General features: G+C 37.8%; 1 protein-coding gene across 1 annotated transcript in view; it reads left to right on the forward strand.

The window, feature by feature from the left end:
* Positions 1–662: 662 nt before the first annotated feature.
* LOC104272043 (nuclear factor 1 B-type) overlaps positions 663–19,127 on the forward strand; it is a gene marked incomplete at both ends in the record, with an annotated part of 20,378 nt that continues 1,913 nt past the window's right edge. Inside the window, 2 exons of the mRNA XM_009866924.1 lie at positions 663–781; positions 16,935–17,066. Coding sequence (XP_009865226.1) covers positions 663–781; positions 16,935–17,066 — 251 coding nt within the window. The remainder of the gene's footprint in view (positions 782–16,934; positions 17,067–19,127) is intronic.

Below are 19,127 nucleotides of genomic sequence, written 5' to 3' on the forward strand. Positions count from 1 at the left end.
ATAATAATAATAATAATAATACCACCCACCATGATTAAAACCTTCACCTTGGTTTTCTTTGGCAGTCAGTATAACAACTTCAGTATATATTGTTATGAAGAAATCAGATTTCCCTCCACTGCATTGAAGTGCTGCCTCATTTTATGCAGTGTGACTTGAAATATGGGCCTTTTGTTGTTTTTAATTAAACTAGTCTAAAATGAAAAGTCTTTGTTTCAGGTTAGACTTCTTTTAAAAGCTTAGGATTTTGACCTGGTGAATTACAGTAAACTACATTTTTTCCTTATTAACACATTCAGAAAAGTTCCTGTTTTACATTGATTTTAATAGTAGTAATTTTCCAGTGCTTTGTTTTGCTTTCATGACTTCTGCATAATGTTCAACAGTCTTGTTACACAACCTTTCTCTGGTAGATGACAAAAACTGCTTTTTTTGTTGTTTGACCAAATGCTGGTAGACTTTTATATGTTACCCATTCATAGCATCTCTGAAATATTAAATCATGAAAAATGCAAGAACATACCTATTACATATTATTAAATACCGTGTGCTTTGTATGGCTGAATTACTTTATACTGAAATATTGCTGAAATCCAAACAGTTTATATACCACTAGTAGCTGTAAATCATATTCACTGCCAAATCTCACATTGCTTCAACAGCAAAAGACCCAAAACTATCTCCATAGATGAAAATATGGAGCCAAGCCCAACAGGAGACTTTTATCCTTCTCCAAATTCACCAGCTGCGGGGAGTCGGACATGGCATGAAAGAGATCAAGGTGAGTAGCATGGGACTACGTTACCTCAAAGCATATTCAAATATACAATAAATCTCTGCACCTGGCTTCCCATTACTGCAAGAAAATGATGGCCTCTTAGAAGAGTAATTTTTCTGTCTGATATGTGTATTTGCTGGCTTTGTAAATTTAGTTAAAACCAACAGTCAATAGGATATGATATGAACAGCCATGTAATATTTTTTCTTTCTGGTTACTGCCTTATCTATTGTTTGAAAAGATCTGTGGCCTGAGGTACTTGATGGTTGTGTATGCTGTGATCACCCCAGCAGGGTTTTGAGTATAACGTTTTCAAATAAAAGCCAAAACATCTCCTTATTATGGTTGAGTCAACACTAGTTTACTCAGTTCTTTCTTTTACCATGAAAGGCTCCTGTTTTGTGCATTTAGTCCATACTATGTGACTCAGAGTAGGTCCAACAGGCTATTTTCTGAAAAGCTCACACATAGCTCTGTGGGGCTATATACGTCTGCTAAAAGGTACTGGTAAGTGCTGTTGTGTTTTGGGTTATCAGAAGTAAGGAACATGTTTGTTGGAGAAGGAAGTTATTGCTGTCAAAACAATAAAACTAATTGTTATAACAACTCTGCCTCATGTTATCTTGATGCTTTATAAACCTAGATGCCATTGTAGTCTTTTCCCTCACCTTTGTGGTGTGAAAACGTGTTTAAACTTGCATGTATTTGAGCGGTGTTGGTTAACTGATCCTGTGGCTGAAGTGTGGCAGCTGTTTGTAGAGTCTGTGAAATGTACAGTAGGGAACACAAAAGTGAAATAGGGAAAAAGACTTGCTGTTGCTTCCTTTGCTAATCTTCCAGTCTTTGCTCTCCCTTTGCCCTTCCACTTCTTGTCGTTGCTCTCAGTTCTTCAGTAACTGACTGACGCTTTGGTCTTAGCTAATTTTAATATGATTTTAGGATATTTTTTTCCTTCTTTTTCCCCCCCCCTGCTAAGTTTTCTCTTTCATCTCCATGTGCAAGATAGCATGTGTTAGCTGCCTTTTATTTTCACATTTTTGTTATAGCTTTAATAAGTTTCTGCCTACCCTCTGATCTGAGTTCTCATCATTAGACTGTTTCTCTCACACAGTGTTTTCCTATCTTTTTCTTCATAATTTCTTTTGTATTTTTTGTTTCTCATGAAGGTTCTGATCTTACTTCTAGCTGTTTGCAGCATTCACTTTTTAAAAAAAACTGGCCCATGGCTTTGCATAACCAAACTTAAGAAAATTAGAACAGCATTTCTTCTTGACAGAATCTTCCCACTTGTGAAAAATACTTTTCTCTGTGACTGTTACCTGTTCTGCCATGACACTTCATTACATTTTTTCATAAAAGACAGGATTGTACTCCAGCTAACTTCTGTGCTTTTTAAATAAATTGATTTTTAAAATAAATTATTTTTGCACTTATGAGGAAAACAGCCCATCATTCTTCTCTGAAGTGATCTCCACACATCCCCACTTGTGAAATTAAGTCGTTTTGTGCTGCTGATTGAGCTGTAGGGGCTTCTGAGAAATGCGATGCTGCCTAGGCAGCTGAGCCTGAGTCCTGCTGACAGAGCCTTTCAAAGATGATCTCTGTAGTTCCCAACTATCTCAATTGCTTTTTAGCTCTTGAATCATTCTGCTTACAAAGAGTTGTACTCTGTGAACACTAGATTTGTTCAGTTTTACCAGCATTCTTCATGTCTCATTTATCAGTAGTGAACAATGTTATTGTTCAGATTGAGTAGATTTCCAGTGAACCTTTACTTAATTTCTGTGCTGTTGAGTAGCTGGACCTCTGGACTGAAACAGCCTTTAATTCTCCATGTATGTTTTTAAAGCCAGAGAACTCCACAAGATGGGAGAGAGAGAATAAAAGAGATAGACTTGAATCAGTGTATTTTATTTTTGCTTCCTGGAGTTTACATTCCTCCCAGAATATCCTGTTCTCCAGCAGTCATGGGCCTAGTGAAATCCTCCCAGATCCTTGGCAAAGAGCTTGTCTATGAGACTCTATAAGGCACTTCATTTTTTCTGCCCTTAAGATGTTCTTCCATTAAGATGTTCTTCCATTAAGATGTTCTTCCATTCCTGCAGAGTGACAGATATACCACTGTCCAGCCCAAAATGCACTATAGCGAGGGAAACATATGCCTTTTTGCCCCTAAACATTTGTGCTTGGCTTCAGTCACTTTCTGAGGTCACCCTGCTGCTGTGGAAACACTGTAATCTGGAGGCCCCAATGCTTGTCCTTGGTACCCAGCCTCACTGCAAGGGGTATGTGACAGCTCCTGGCATACGTATTCTGCTGCTTGTTTGATAAATGGTTGATACCATCTTCATACAGCATGTATGGGTGTAAAGCTTCTTCTGGACAGAGATCTAACTAGGATATGGTATTTGTGAAAACCTATATTCTGTTTTCTTATGCCCACAAGCACAAAGATAATAGATATAGAAATTTGGAGGTGGTTTCTATGCCAGATCACTCGCTGTTACCACTTCCCTCTCTCCCATGGACATCTGCATGCCATGTGACGTTAAGCAAAAATGAAAAAAAGGAAAAGAGAAGCCATTTTGCATCACATTTTTGTTCATCCACTGTCATCAGGGGATGCTCACATTGTCCCAACAGGCACTGCTTTTCCAGGCAGTCTCCAAAGGTCATCAGCACAAGAAATGTAAATCATTCAATAACCATAATATTCATAGATATCATGTTTTGGGTAAGCAGTTTCTCTTTCACTCTGATGCAATTTTCTAAGAGAAACAAAATCAGAAATGGTGTTGTTCTTAAGGTACGGCATTACTGATTTCAATTTCATTGTCTCTGTTTTGAACCTGACGGAGCAAAGTCTTTGACTTCTGACATGAAGTACATCTAGTTTCTTCATCTGCACACATAAATGTATGTATTTTCACAGGAATAGAAATGATTTGTATTTTTTTTTGTCGTAAAGGCTTTTCATGTCTTCATTTAGCTGTGTTTGTACAATATTAGAAATTGAATGACAGCAGTAATTTGGAACTGGAGATAGCCACAATGAAATGGTAGCTGAAACATACTGGAGTAATGTAGTTGGGAATTTCGTAGGTATCTAGTGGGTATTTAGCCATTTTGATAGAATGGGACTAAGATTAATGGGCAATTAATGGGAAGAGGAGTGATTCTCTATGAGTGATTCTGTTGTAATCCTTGTAATTTCTATAGCTTCTCTGTTGTGCAAGCATGCATCATGAATGGTAGGAACATGACTATAGGAGTACTTGTGGTTGAGCTAAGATGTGACATTTGTGAAAATAAGAAAAATAAATCTAGTCCAGCTACAATAAATTCTTCATATCACACTCTATGTTCAATTGTAAAACTCTAGACTTTGTCCTTTTTCTGTTATCTTTTTCCTGTTGCACTACTTCCAAAAATGCTTGGATTAAATTTCCAGATGTTGTGTTTTATAGTTTATTTTAGGGGACCTGACAGTTTGAAGGTGTGATTCTGGGCAGAATTAAGTAATCATATCTGAAAAGTGGAAACTTTAGGTAGCATGAAGTTAGTTGAAGCCAATCCATGAAGGTTTATGAACAGTGACTTCCTTATCCAGTGCCCTCGTATTGTTATGCATATTTTTTTTCTGATATAAAAATATATAAAAAGCCTTTTAATTCACCAAAAGTAGTATTAAAATTAAAATTTTATTTGTATTTATTGAAGTCAGATTATAAATCCCTATGGAAGAAAAGAAAATCATGTGAAGCCATGATACTGTTCTGGAAGTTTAGCTTGTTGGCTTGCAAAAGTTTGTGACTATTTAAAAAATACATGTAAGCACGAAAGTATGTGTAACAGTTTCAAAAGCAGATTAAAAAAAATATTACTGTGGATTTACGATGTTGGTTTTGAGTTTACATGCATCCCGTAATTGTGGGAAGATTCTGTAGTTTATGCCATTATTTTTACTATGCTAAAATACTTATAATATGCCTTTATTTCCATGATTTTTAAAATAGGTGTGAGATCTTTTTACAGAGCAAATAGGTGGGTTTATAACTGCAAAGATTTCTACCAAACCTTCTCTCTACCATTAACATTCCAAGTAACTAACTATCCTCGAAAAATCCCGGAGCCTAAGAAAATGAGAGTTATCTCTGAGAATGGTGAATTACTTAGAAATATGAGCCCTAACATGACAGGAGACAATTTCTGTGCCTGCTGTCAAATCTTGTGCAAGTTATTTGTTCTCTTGTACCTTGCTTTTTTTTCAGTCAAATGTCTTATTAACTTCAGTATCTGGATCATGTCTTATTTACATTTCTACCAATTAGAAATATATCTAGATGTAAAATGTATTTTGCTGTAAATCTCTTCCTCTTTTGAAGTTGCTGTTACTACGTTTTTTACATGTATCTATATTAAAAAAATATATAGTTCCTTCAGTAATGTAGTAATACTTTGTGAAATAGGTGGAAGTTGTTGCATAAGTAAATGCCCTGAATATTTTAGAAATTCTGATGAGGATAAAATTTTGTACAGTAAAAAAAGAATGAAAATCACTCTTCTCATTTGGAAGAGGAAGATATTAACAATGTAACAAAATAAGCAACTAGTACAGCAGATAAAGAACATTTTATATTTAATATGCTAAGATTTATTGGTGAACATTTTGATTTATTGACTGGTAAGTAAATCAGATACTTTTCCCTTAACTCAAAAGGAAACAGGAATGTCAGAAAAACAGAACAGTGTGTGCCCTGCTATGACTTCCTTTCTAAAAGCTAGCTTGACAAAGTGCATTAACATATTTGCAGACAATTCCAGTATTTGTCTTTGAGATCTGTTTTACTGTTACAGTGTTATAACACTGTGTATGATGTAAATAAATAAAACAATAGTTATGACCAATGCACACTGGTCATGATAAAAGTGGAGAGATTCATTTGGATTTCTATAGTAGTCAGGTGTCTGGAAATACTGAATGTCAATATACAATGAAGTGAATTTTAATTTTACAGTTTCTTCATCATGTTCACTCTCTTACACCTCACCCACCTCTACAAACAGTCAAGAGTCAAGATGCCAGCATACCATTAAAACTGAAACAGCTGGACCACCTTCATCCATTGATTGGCCAGCAGCTGTTGGACACTCCACTTCCCAGGTCCCAACCCCCTTTGTTGGATACCCCTCTTCTGGACATTTGTCCCCTTTTGCTTTCTCCCCACCCACCGGACACTCCTTCCCCCTTGGGGTCCTTTCTGATGGCTCTTTCCTTCTTGGGCCTTCTTCTCATGGACTGTCAAAGATGGATGTTCTCATTTCTGAAGTGAGGGAACTAAAAGAGGAAGTAGTTAATGTGGTCCAGGAGTTGAGAACAGTAACAGATCACCTTGGCTTTTTGGTGGCCTGTGTTGGACAGAGCTCAAGATTTTTTCCATCTCCTGGTTCTCCTTCTGAAGGCTTTAGAAACTCATAGTCTCCATCTAACAGATGAATTCATCTTGCAGAGGTTTACCTTGATGAATATCTGTTAAATACATTTCTGTGTTTTTGACTCAGTCTATCAAAATTCTTGTATGTCAAAGCTTGTTTTAAAAAAACTGATCTTGTTAGTAACTTCTGTTACAACTGCCTTTGTATTTTTCAATATCTCAAAATACTCTTTGATCAATGTATACACACACATACACATACCTTTCATATATAGATATATATATGCCCATGAACATCTTATGTTTCAATCTGAATTTTCTATGCTTTTAACTATTACAATAAATGCACATTAGTCAAATGCTGCCCCTTGATAAGTTTTCATAACTTCGTATTTTTAAAAATAAGAGGTACTTTTCACCAAGAGTAACTTTCAAAGTGTATTTCTGGAGAGATTCTTAGCCATGGCTTCTGCTAGTGTCTTGGCTGCTCTGATGCCAAAAATGGCATCATGGTAACCAACAAGAGCATGAGCAGGGAAGACTCACCTGTGAGGCCACAGGTTTGGTTCCCCTCTTTTTTCCCGGTTGCAGAACAAGACATTAACGTTTAACAAATAGGCATCACGTCTACTCATCAAATATCGGCGCTTCTGGTATGATAGTTAAAACAAATTTAAAATCACTAGGGAATTTGTTTACTTTTGGTTTCCGTAGTGGCAATTGTACAAGAAAAACTGCTGGTACATAAAATAAGTTAAAAATTACTTTCATGAAGAGTGCTTTATTGTCCTTAGATTGTGAAAGGTACTAGGTATAGAAAAACAGGTGAAGGAGATTTCAAATGCTTGTTTAATGAAAAAAGCAGAGAAAGAGAAAGAAATCCATAAATAGGACAGCAAAATGTTATCGTGAAATGAGTGAAATAGATTGTATATCAAGAAAATTTTTATCCTCCATTATTGGGTGAGAATGATGTAAAGTTTTCATTCCTCCCCAAAATGAAGCAACGAAGTTTATATCTCCTGTGTTTAGAATAGCTTTAGATCAATTTGCAACTTGTTTAAAAGTATCTTCAGATATTCAGAGTAACAGATGACGAAGTTTCTGCTTTGAGCAGAGCAGGGAACTGACTTTTTCTTCAGTCCATGTACACTCCAGTTGCTCAAAGAATGAAGGGTAATAAATGTTTAGAAATACAAACAGAAAGACAAATACAGTAGGAGATATTTTAGGAAATATATGAAAAGGTTTGCTTTTTTGTGTTCCTTAAAATGGCTGTTATTTGCTCAATAAAGTCACTGCAAAAAATCTCATCATAGGTTCGTCTTTTATTTTGACCAATATACTGTGGCAAGACCTGTTAATGTTTTCTGTGTGTGACTAGTGAGTCAAATACACTCAGGGGTAGCATATGCATCTCCCATATACATCAATGAACGATGTAAGTGCAAAAGAATATTTTTATTTTATGCGTAGCACTTATACTGTGATGAACTTTTTACGTGGCAACATTCTGTTACTTTGACTCTAGATATTCTTTTGAAATTAGTGATAAAATGCATGACTTAGTGCAAGTTTTGGCCCAAGAGGTATTATCTGTAGTTGTCCTACTGCAAGATTGCTGAATACTGATCAGCTCCTATTAGAAACTGTAGGTTGAGTGTTATTGTGTATGATCTACCTTATGTGGTGCAGAATACATTCAGTTACCAAAAGAGCAGGTATTTAGTATCTCATGAATCATAAGTGTCTGCACTGATATTTTTTCCCATTTATGGTATATCCATGACATGAAAAAGATTAATTTAGCCCACACATTTTTGCTTTTTTTAGGCACTTCTCTCTTTTGTTTGCATTGACATACTCTGTTTTGTATACATAGATACAGTTGGAAAGATTCTTAATTTCTCTTTTTTACTGCTTTCATATAAACTATATCAAACTTGATCAAAGTAATATATTTCAGTATGATTTAATGACTTTATCTCAGTTTGAAACCATTCCCCAGATGGATCTACAATTAAATTAATATAGCACACCTATTAAAAGATCCTAAACTGTTACCAGTATAGGTGATAATAGTAATAAAAAGGAGATGCCATAACCTAAATGCTTCTAAATCAACAACTTCCCTTGCATTTGTTTATCTCAAATGCCTCTTCAATCTTGTTGCATTAGAAACTGGCAATGTGTTTCTGACTTTTGCAGCTAAGGTTACAATATTGATTTCAGTTTCCAGCCAAGTTCCTTGGATTCCCAGAATTAACAAGGTGTTATATATAAATATACATTTTTCCTTTGAGTTTGGGTGATTTTTTGTAGGATAATTTAATAAATGATTAAAATGTACTCTAAAGGCTTTATAATTTGTTTGGTTTTTTAATTAAATTTTCTCACATTCTCCCATAATGCTCTTCTATCATGGCTGTCTACTGGGCTTGTGTCTCTTAACAATGATTCATAGGTGATGAAATGGCCCAGTCCATTTCTGAAGTGTAAAGTTAAATAAAAGAAGTAGTTGTGTACCTAAAGTATGCTGTAACTGCTTAAGGGTTGTTTATGGCAGTCTGGAGTACTTGGAGCCTCATGTGGGATTGTTAGTGTAATTACATATATTTTTTATAGTACATTCTTTGTGGCAGCAACATTGTGTTTTTGGTCTTTTTATCTCGGTTTCCAAAATCAGCCTGGTTATTTGAAGCACCTGCTCTGTTTAACAGGTGGCCACCTCTCTGAGCTCTGGGTCGCTCTGAAGTAGTCCCCATAGGACGTGTGATGGGCTGTGCTGGTGCAGAGGTGGTGGAATATACTGCTGAGGTTTTGGGAGGAAGTGAGGCAGAGGAGTCTTTCAGAGGTGAAGCCTGTCACTCTGCTGCTGGACCCTGTAGGTCACTGCGGAGCTGGTGGGGAAATTCTCACCTCCCTCCAGCAGCAGCACCCCGGCTCTCCGTAATCTCTGTTGTAGCACCTGTGTCTTGGGGGTCTCACGGCTGGACAAGGCTTGTGGTATGAGTCGTATAAGGTGAGGAAGGCTGGCCGACTTTAAGCCAGAGGAACAATGCATGGAAAATCCAAAAGGTATTTTTCTCCTCGCAAGGAGCAGTGCAGGCATGACAAAATAGTCTTGCTGATTATGAACCTTTCCTGGAGGTGTACTGTTACTTTCTAATGAGGAGTGGAAACGTGACTTCGAAGGATGAGAATGAAGAATTACTGCCCACTGTTCTTGCAGGATAGTGTGCCATAGTTTCAGTCTAATCTTAGTGGGAGTAGATATAAATTTAAATAGGAATAATCTCTTCAATATGGCAGTTAATTGCTTACATGTCATATGACACTGTCAAACAACTGTTAGGGGATTAGTTCCATATGTCCCATCCTACTGTTAAACATCTTTTGAAATTACTTCGGGATGTGCATGTTTCTGGTGTGTACATATTTGGTAATAATGCTCCAATCTGACCATCACATCTTGCCTCTCATCCTGCTTTATAAACTGACTTTTGTTAAAAGTAGAAGAAAAAAAAAAGTGTTTGTAGCTTTCCCAATTATGCTGAATTAAGTAATCATGCGCAAGACTTATACTTTTCAAAAGCTAGTATATGTAATTTGAACAGGAGCTTTATTGAGTTGTTCTGCCTTCTGTCCATAAAAAGTAGGATAATCAGTAACTCAACAAAGAAATTCCATTGTCCAGCCTTTTACTTAGTCACACACAGCAGCAAAAAGCATCCTCCAGCTTATTTGTATAGAGACTTGTCTGGGGTATCCTCCCCAGGTATGGTGGGAGATAAAAGAGCAGGTAGATAAAACCCTTCTGTCTTTTGTCCAGATGTTGAGGAAAAGTCATTGAGGTTAACACATCCCACAGAATGTAACTGTTGGCAGTGGAGTACAGTATTCTGCATGTTTGCATGTGGGTAAGGATGAGAAAGATTACATGTTTACTCCATCTAAAGGGTCTCTGACTTAGTGAGCAATGCAAAGTAAAATAGTGCAATTTATCAGAAAAGATTAATAGACAATGAACAAGGCCAGCGTCACAGTCTGATAGACTGGATTTGGCAATATCGGGGCTGTGCCTGTGAAAATAACATTGGTGCTAAGAAGGTTGATTTGAAGATGAGAGGTTATCAAGTCTTTGTACACTGAAATATTCTACTCTAGTATAAAATTTTCATACATAAAATGCTTTTCTACACTTGATGTAGAAGCAAAAATGAAACTGAGATCAGATTTTTAAACATGAAGAGAGCAGCTCTCTTCAAACATTAATATTGACTGCTTCTGAAGTTCAGAAGAACATTCTCAGCTGCTAAGCAACGTGCATACCTTCATGTAAGACACAACTGCTTTTCTCAAAGCCAGTGCAAATGTCGTTACACTGAGAACTGCTATGCATGTGTCCTGGTTTGAGCTAACCGGAGCCAGTGATTTTTACTTTTCAGCCCAGTCTCTTCTAAGAGACTACACTTTCTGAAGTTAGGTGCATGTTTGTGCAGATGATGTCTGCTACTAGCAGTGATAACTTCTGATGTTTGCAGTTACTGCCAGAGATTGGGATGCAGAAAGACTCTTGCTTAAACTTGCTCCTGTAGTGACCAAGTCACTTCTGGATCTTGTGTGCCACGCTAGGGATGGCAGGAAGTAAAAAGTTGCACCTCTGCGACTAATGGACAGGACAGGTGACCAGTAAGAGTATTCCATTCCTATACATTGTTTTCAGTGTGAAGCTAGGGGACCACAGCTGTTAACACCCTTTATACCTTCTGCCTTTTTGTTCTACTTCAGTAGCTGTTGTCCAGGGAGGATTTTGTCCAATCTTCTGCCTTTGATCCCTATCCTGATTTCCTGAATCCAACTCCTGTGTCCAGCTCCCCTCTGGCACTGAGCCTAGGGCTTCCCCATGGTGCTTGCTTTGCTGCATCAGTGGGGATTGCCACGGGGGGGGAGTCAGGTTCAGTATCAGTCCTGTGTATATTCACATATAGTACATTATTATAATTACTTATGTATTAGTACTATTATCGTTCCATTAAAGCTGTTTTACTTTTTCCAATCCATAAGTCTCTCTGACTCATTCCCTTTCCCTTCCGCTTTGGGGAGGGAGAGGGGTTAGAGAGCATCTATCAGTGATCAGTGGCTGGCCCAGCCCTAACCCTTGACAATGTGTCTCCAAAAGAGATCATGATTTTTGGTTGGTTCGTTGGCTGATTTGGTTTGTTGATTTCTCACTCAGGAAAACATTGATTATCAGAACTGATTTTTTTCGTAGAAATAAGTAAATATTTAGAACAACTTCTCTCTGGTCCAATATAAAATTTGCAGTGAGTGGAAATGAAACATCAACAAGACAGTGACTGAGGCACAGATGTAGAGAATGGGAGAAGTAGATGCAAAGGCTGGTCTCTGCCTGATAATAAACGGGAATTCTAGCAAGCCTTCCTCTGTTCTAGGCATCAAGTATCCTCAGACACTAAGCTGTTCAGACACATCTATCTTTCCCTCCTGTTTATTCACAAAAATATCTCACCTTTCCTTTCTTGTGAAGAAGGTTAATGAACTAAAATGTTTTGATTTTCGGTATTTTTGATTTCCGTACAGCCCCAGTGCCAAGTGTTGAGGAAAAATATAACTAAACCTTTTTCTTACAAATTAGAGGTGGTTTTGCTTTATTGTCTTGTGAGAATCACTCACCTGTCAGTATTCAGTGTTAGGTCCCTTTTTTAAACCTACACTTGAGAAATATAGAATGCTTACAGTGTTAAAGGAAATCAGACTGAGCATGTCTGAAAATTGGTAATGCTGGCTGTGCCTGTCCAGAGTGGATCTGCTTATTCTTCACATGCACAGATGTAAACCAAAACTGGTGCTCCTGAGCGCAGTGGCATCTGTCGTGATTTGTCATCATGATATAGCTACCTGATGTGAATTTTAAATTTAGTTAAGTTTTCACATGTGCTTCACATGAGCATGCCTACCAGATATGATGGAAGCAGTGGAGAGTGAGGCCCAGCTGAATGTAATGTATGCAGTGTATCCTGCCACCAGTAATTATCTCAGGTATAGACTCTGGGAAAAACGCCATTGGTTTAAAACTGAAGTATGAAAGAATGCCTCACTTGGCAGTGGTGCTACGGACTACCTAGCTTTCCTACTTTCACTGTGCTTACATATACAGTGAGTTGAACATCATTTTATCTTTTATCTTTCTTTCTCTGGAGGTGATGCTACAGTAATGAGTTATAAATGAATCTTTACACATTGTTCTCTACAGGAGCATACCTTGTAAAGAAAGACTTGTGAAGCTAAGCTCTAAAAAAAATATTAAAAAGAAGAGTTAAATAATAAGCTGGATGAAAAGAAATTAAGTGTATGTATGTGATTTCTTCTTACTCTGCTCACAAGTAAGAAGGATTTAATATTGGTGTATGATTTCTTATTACTTTGCTCATGATCATGTCTCATGAGCAAGACAGAGAATGTGCCATGTTGTGGTGGTGAGCAAGAAAGCAGTTCAGGTGTTCAGAACAGCCAGGTAGATGTTTGAACTTGCCCTAGATCAATGCTTGAGTTCTCCTAACAGGTGGCTTGCTGAGCTGTGTGCCAAGGTGACATTCGTCCAGGGAACTGCCTGGATGACAAGCTGCTTCAGACTAAGAAGGTCTTTGCTTTGATGAGGAAATTGCCAAAACTCATGTCTCATTAGTGTTTCCTGAGGTTCTTTGGAAGTGAACAACAGTTTAATTAAAGGCTGACGTAAACACGTTTCTGCACACTTTCCCCTCAGCATTTTATCACATTAGAATTGATCAAAATTGTTGCCTTGGGCTGTCCTGAACAGCTATACATCTGGAGTACCATTTGTGCAAGCTGCTGATGAACAGGCTACATACGGTGTGCCTCACAGCAGCTCTTCTGACTTCCTATGTAGACAGATTTACCTTGTTGGGAGATGAGATGATCTAGCTGGTTTTATTTGCATAAGCCCTTTTTTCTTCAATGTGATGCTTTAAAATGTATGACATACCACCTGTTTGGGTGCATGCATACTGTATCTCCACAGTAATATGAGAATAGAGGCAAGGGTGATTTAGAGCAAGACCAAGAATTAAAAATATTTTTAAAAAGCGCCTGTTTTTCACATTGGAAGAAAATTCTCAGTGGGACAGGACACAGTGTCTGATTAATGTTAACCTTTTGATAACTTTGTCCAAGGGCTTTTGGCATTTCCCTGCTTTTCATTTGTACTTAGCACTTTTTTTCCAAAAGTCTAAAAATAAGGCATGCTTGAAACTGTTATATTTTCATTCTCCAAGTAATAAGGATTGGAATCTCACTCCTGAAACTTTGACACAGACGTGAGTGCAAGCAGCCTGTTTTTGTGACCTCTGTTTGTCATTCATTATGTAATTAACAGTATGTAACTAAGCTTTAAGTAGCTACTAGGCTATATCTTATGGTGTGGAAAAGAATAGGCATGTTTTAAAATGAGAAAGATGTGTGTTTTCTATTATGTAGAAGCTACTAGTGAAATCATATGAAGTCCCACTGTCACTTCATCTCATTCTGCTTTATTTAAAGGAACTGTTCCTTACAAGCAAAATTAAAGACAGTGAAAAACTGCTTCGCGTTTTTATTTTTACTTTTTCTGCACTTCTTGTTTCCGTAACTGTTAACTATCCGAAGAAACGTAACTTGTGTGTCTTCCTGTCAGAGCCTTAAGCCTCCCCTCTTGGTCAAGGAGGAGACGGCTGCAGCCTTTCTTCTTAACCTATACAAATAGTTATTGTTCTGTCTCCCCTGTGGACTGCATCTGTTATTTGGCAGTGGCAGGAGCATGAATGCTCTGTTATGATGACCAGGCACACACAGGGAGAGCTGTGAGGGCTGCAGGGTGGGGGGAAGGGGCTATCTGAATTACTTCTTGATGCAAAGTACATTGTTTTAACAAAGAACCTGCGGCCTGCGTTCCAGCCGTTACTCTTTGCAGTTGCCTGTGCTGTATCTAATGAGACTTCTTTTGAAAGCAATTCATGGTGATGTGCTGTGCAATGCACTTTAAAGTTGCTGTTTTGGTGGGTAACAAGTATTTTTATGGCAGTGCTGAATTTTCTATTCCTGACAACCAGTCACATTCACCTTGATGAGGAAACAATCTTCTGTCTAAGAAGTTAATTAAATTTGCTTGGTAATTTATGCTTTTTACTATGTGTTAGCTACAATTCTTACTTCCATAAAGCAAGAAAAGGAATAAATTAAACATTTGTAAAGATAACGCTAGGATTATCATAGTCACCAGTCTCCTTTTCAGTAGATTTTTTTCAAATTAGTGATGCCACTGTGGGGGTTAATGGATGCTCTGATTACATTGCACTTCATACACCATACTTCTTTCAAGCAACTGAAATATTTTGGTTATGGAATACACAACAATTTTTGCTTGTTTAATGAAGTAACAGTCACCAACCAAATTACATCTTCGTTGCATTCCAGAAATCAGAGCTGCTGGTGCATGCAGACCTTCAATAGCTAGGCAGCTCTTTCTTTCTTAAGTTCTTTTGTTAAATATGAACTTTACATAAGGAAAATATTTTCCACTTCCAGCTCATGGTTTGTTTTTTCCTTAGGGAGATTTAAGTGCAGTACTTTCAATTTGGAGTGAGATTAAACTGTTTCTACATCCTCTCTTATGATAGCCCATGTGTGATAGAGTCAACAAGATATTTGTTCACTGATAAGTTCTGTGACAACTACTGATGACTACAGCACTGTAGCAGGAGGCTGTTTGTACAAGCTATTAGGCACACTTGTCCTTTTTTCTGAGACTAACATTATGGTGTTTCTGCAGAGACAGAGATTGTGCATGCACGAAACTACAGTACAAAGACAATAGCTGGTTAATTTTCTTCTGGGCCTTTTAAATCTCTACATCTGTTGTGGAAGTGTGAAAATTTTCTTGCTCGGATGGAAAACCAGGGCTTTATGTGGAGAAGCTATGGGTGTCTTTTGAGCAGAAAATAAAACAATTAAATATTTCAAAATCATTTCACAATTAATGTGCCTTCTTCTCATGGTTTACCTATGCAAAACTCTATTAAAAAAATCAGCCTTGCAATTTTAAAAATTAGTTCTTAGATTAACAGAGTATATTTAGGAAAAAACAGAAGCTGTTTGGCAACTGTGTCCTTGATACCTGCTGATATATTCAAAGGAACAAAGTATTCTTATATTTTCTTTCTCAACAACAATTTATTTACCAAATTTTTATAAGACAGCTAGAGGTGCCTCTGTCAATGCTCAGTGGTTTTGATAACAATATAAAATTGCAACAGATCAGTAGAATAAAAAGCATAGTGTAACTTCTATCACACCCATTAAAACTGAATGAATGTTGAATTTTCCTGTTGTAAAGCAATTCCTCGCTCTTGATGAATGTTTTGCTGAATAAAATCCTTTCCTAGCAGCCCTCTTGAACAGATATATGGGAAATCAGCAGATTTAGTAGTCAGGATAAAATGGGAGCAGGGGAGTTGCATGAGGATGCTGGAGGGGCACTCGGAGAGTCTGCGCTGCGTGCAGTGCCAGTGCTTGTGCTGGTCTTGACCATGGGAGGGGGCAGAGTGGACAAGTGGCCTCTCGGTCCGATGGCTCCTGCTCTAAGTATGGCTTTCAGGGTGAAAACCCCAGTTCAGAAAGCACTAGTGTCAGTAAGGTGCTCATGTTTTGCGGGCCTATCTTTGACTGCCAGGATGCTTGTATGTCTCCCAGAGTACTGCAATGCGGTGTGACAATATTGAGAGTGACAAAATCACTTTAAGAGCTAACATTACCCAAGTAGGAACGTCAGCTGCAACATGGCCCTAGTCCAGTAAAGTACTTAAGAAATGACCTTTGCTTTAAACATAAGTAAGTTAGTCCCATTGATTTGAAATGGAACCCACTTACAATATTGATGTGTGTCCTATAAAAATATTATAATTAACTTTGAAATAATTTGGTGCAAAGTCCAACAAATGTTCTTTAACTAATTTAAACTTTCACAAAGAATCCAATATTTTTTGCCTTATGGAATACCAGTAAACCTGCATGGCAGAAGTAATGCATCCTTATTAGTGTGTTAGCTTCACACAGTGAACTCTGAAGAGAAGTTTTTGTAATAGGGAAGCTGGAAGGAAGAGGTAGGAAGGCTCTACTTGAGATGTGGAAAGTATGAGAAGGAGAAATTAAAGTAACCTTTTTTCTTAGGGAGGTTACATTCACTATGGTTTTGGCAAGGATAAGGGATGGGTTTTGAGGTAATGAAATAATAAATACCATAAACCAGCAGTTACCCTACCTACCTGAGTTTAGGCATTCCATTTAAAAATGCAGTAAAGATTATCTAGCTGTTGAAGCATCAGATGATTTGGTGATGTTCTGGGGAGCCGAGAAGTGTCTAGGGTGGTTCTAAGGACATGCATTTCTTCACTGTTTGGTTTGTCTGGTATGAAAGGAATGTATTTTCTGTTTTGCAGGAGAAAGACAAGTTAGGGGATTATTATTCATTCTCAAGTTTGAAAGCAATAGTTTAAAATAAGTTTATTGGTCACAGGGGAGTTGGGTCACCAAACACTCTTTGTGCAAGAACAGTAAAAATAAATATCTTCAGCCTACAAAATTGTACGTCCTGAGATGGGCTTCTAAGCTAAATTTGATGTTCCATTGTTTTTCTGTTTCAGATATGTCTTCTCCTACAATGAAGAAACCTGAAAAGCCTTTGTTTAGTCCTACTTCGCCCCAGGATTCTTCACCAAGACTGAGCACTTTTCCCCAGCATCACCACCCAGGAATCCCAGGAGTTGCACACAGTGGTGAGGATTATGGGGGAGGAAGAAATAACTCCCTGTTTATTTGGTCTGCTCTCCTTTCCTACAATCAGACTGTGTAGGTAGCCTGACTGCTGTAAGTCACTGGAAAGTATTAAGGATTAACCCCTGAGTAAAATAGGTTGTAAACAGAAAGAAATTGACAGAGAAAACATCATTGTCATCTTTCCTCCTTCCACCTGCATAGTTTTTTTTTAATTGTTGCTGCAACTTTACTGTATTTAAATACTAGAACACAAATGATTTAGTACACAAGAGAAGTCACAACCACATTCACTATGTAACACAATGAAATAAGTACCAGTGGTTCTTCTGAATGCTCTGTCAAAGAGGTAGAATCCTGATAAATATTTTTCTACATCTATTTTCTGAAATACCTTGTAAATCCATGGTAAAACTTCATTTAAAGATTGAAAGAGACACTTGAAATGTGACAGAGTGCTTGTTATCTTGAGGGTTTATCATAAATGATAGGGAAATTCCAGAATCATGATCTGTTTAATTTTAGAGGTGAGAGTGACCCTGATTCTTCAGATGAGAACATGGTCCTCGGAAGTCTTCCCTTAGCAGCTCATTATGTCTCCTTATAAACTACATACAAAGGAATTAAGTTCTTGGGCATAGATTGATGACTAGAGGAGTAAGACACATTTGAGGATTCTTTATTGTTTTCTTTAACATGCAGTTCTGTTTTGAGAATTTCTGTTTTGTGACTTCTCAATGAAATCGAATTACTCTCTTTCAGGTCACGTGTAGCAACTATTTTCCCCCTAATATCCACTTACTTTTTGTTATGAAAGTGAGCCTGGACTCCGTCTGGTCTCTGTAATGTTTCCACTATCAGAAAATACTTGAGCACATCAGAGATGATGAATTAAATGGAAAGTGTAGATTTCTAGTAGTGGTTTGGGTTTTTTTTTGCACAATTCCCACCTATCAGAGCAGTAACTAAAGTTTTTTGATTGTGCTGACCTGCTAGGGCTATGATTAAAATGAGCTTGTCAAAAAGAAGTTTCTGTATTTTTTTTGACATTATAGTTATGTATAAATCTTTATATTGGCTTTAGTGCATGTTCTTTCAGATATGTGTATTTCGGTGATAGTCATAATCTAATTTTGTACTTGCTAGGAAACCTGATTTCTATCTGTATAGCATGTTCTATAATATCAGGGAGCAATACTTTTGAGATTTGCAAGGTTTTGATTACCAAGTGCAGGAATTTTGGAACATTTCTACTCTTGTTTTTTTCTTGGGCAAACTATAACTTTGTCCCAGCTCAAATATAGCATGTCATCTGAAAAACTGAAAGTTTTGAGATGTGGTCCAGAAGAGCAGTGTTGGTGTGCTTGTGCTGATACAGCATAGAACCATGAGCAGTTTTTGAAATACCTTGCTTATACAGACCTTTTTTTGTACCTTTCCACTAATGAAAATGCAAACACTATTCTCTTTTCTCCATTTCATGGAATCATAAAATCATAAAGGTTGGAAAGGTTCCTAAGATCATCAAGTCCAACCTACAGCCCTACACCACCCTAACACTAAACCGTCTCCTGAAGTGCCACATCCAGCCGGGTTTTAAACACACCCAGGGATGGTGACTCCACCACATGCCTCGGCAACCCATTCCAATGCTTCACCACCCTTTCGGTGAAGAAGTTTTTCCTAACATCCAATCTAAACTTCCCCTGACACAACTTGAACCTGTTCCCTCTTGTCCTATCTCTGTTCCCTAGGGAGAAGAGGCCAACACCAGTCTCACTACAGCTGCCTTTCAGGTAGTTCTAGAGAGCAATAAGGTCTCCCTTCAGCCTCCTCTTCTCCAGGCTGAACAGCCCCAGCTCCCTAAGCCTCTCTTCATAAGACTTACCCTCTAGTCCCCTAATCATTCTGGTTGCCCTTCTCTGTACCTTCTGCAGCATCTCGATGTCCCTCCTGTACTGTGGAGCCCAGAACTGCACCCAGTACTCGAGGTGCGGCCTCACCAGTGCCAAGTACAGGGGCACAGTCACTGCCCTGGTCCTGGTGGCCACACTATTCCTAAT

The sequence above is a fragment of the Apaloderma vittatum genome, unplaced genomic scaffold (assembly GCF_000703405.1).
Source record: "Apaloderma vittatum isolate BGI_N311 unplaced genomic scaffold, ASM70340v1 scaffold19930, whole genome shotgun sequence".
Classification (NCBI taxonomy): domain Eukaryota; kingdom Metazoa; phylum Chordata; class Aves; order Trogoniformes; family Trogonidae; genus Apaloderma; species Apaloderma vittatum.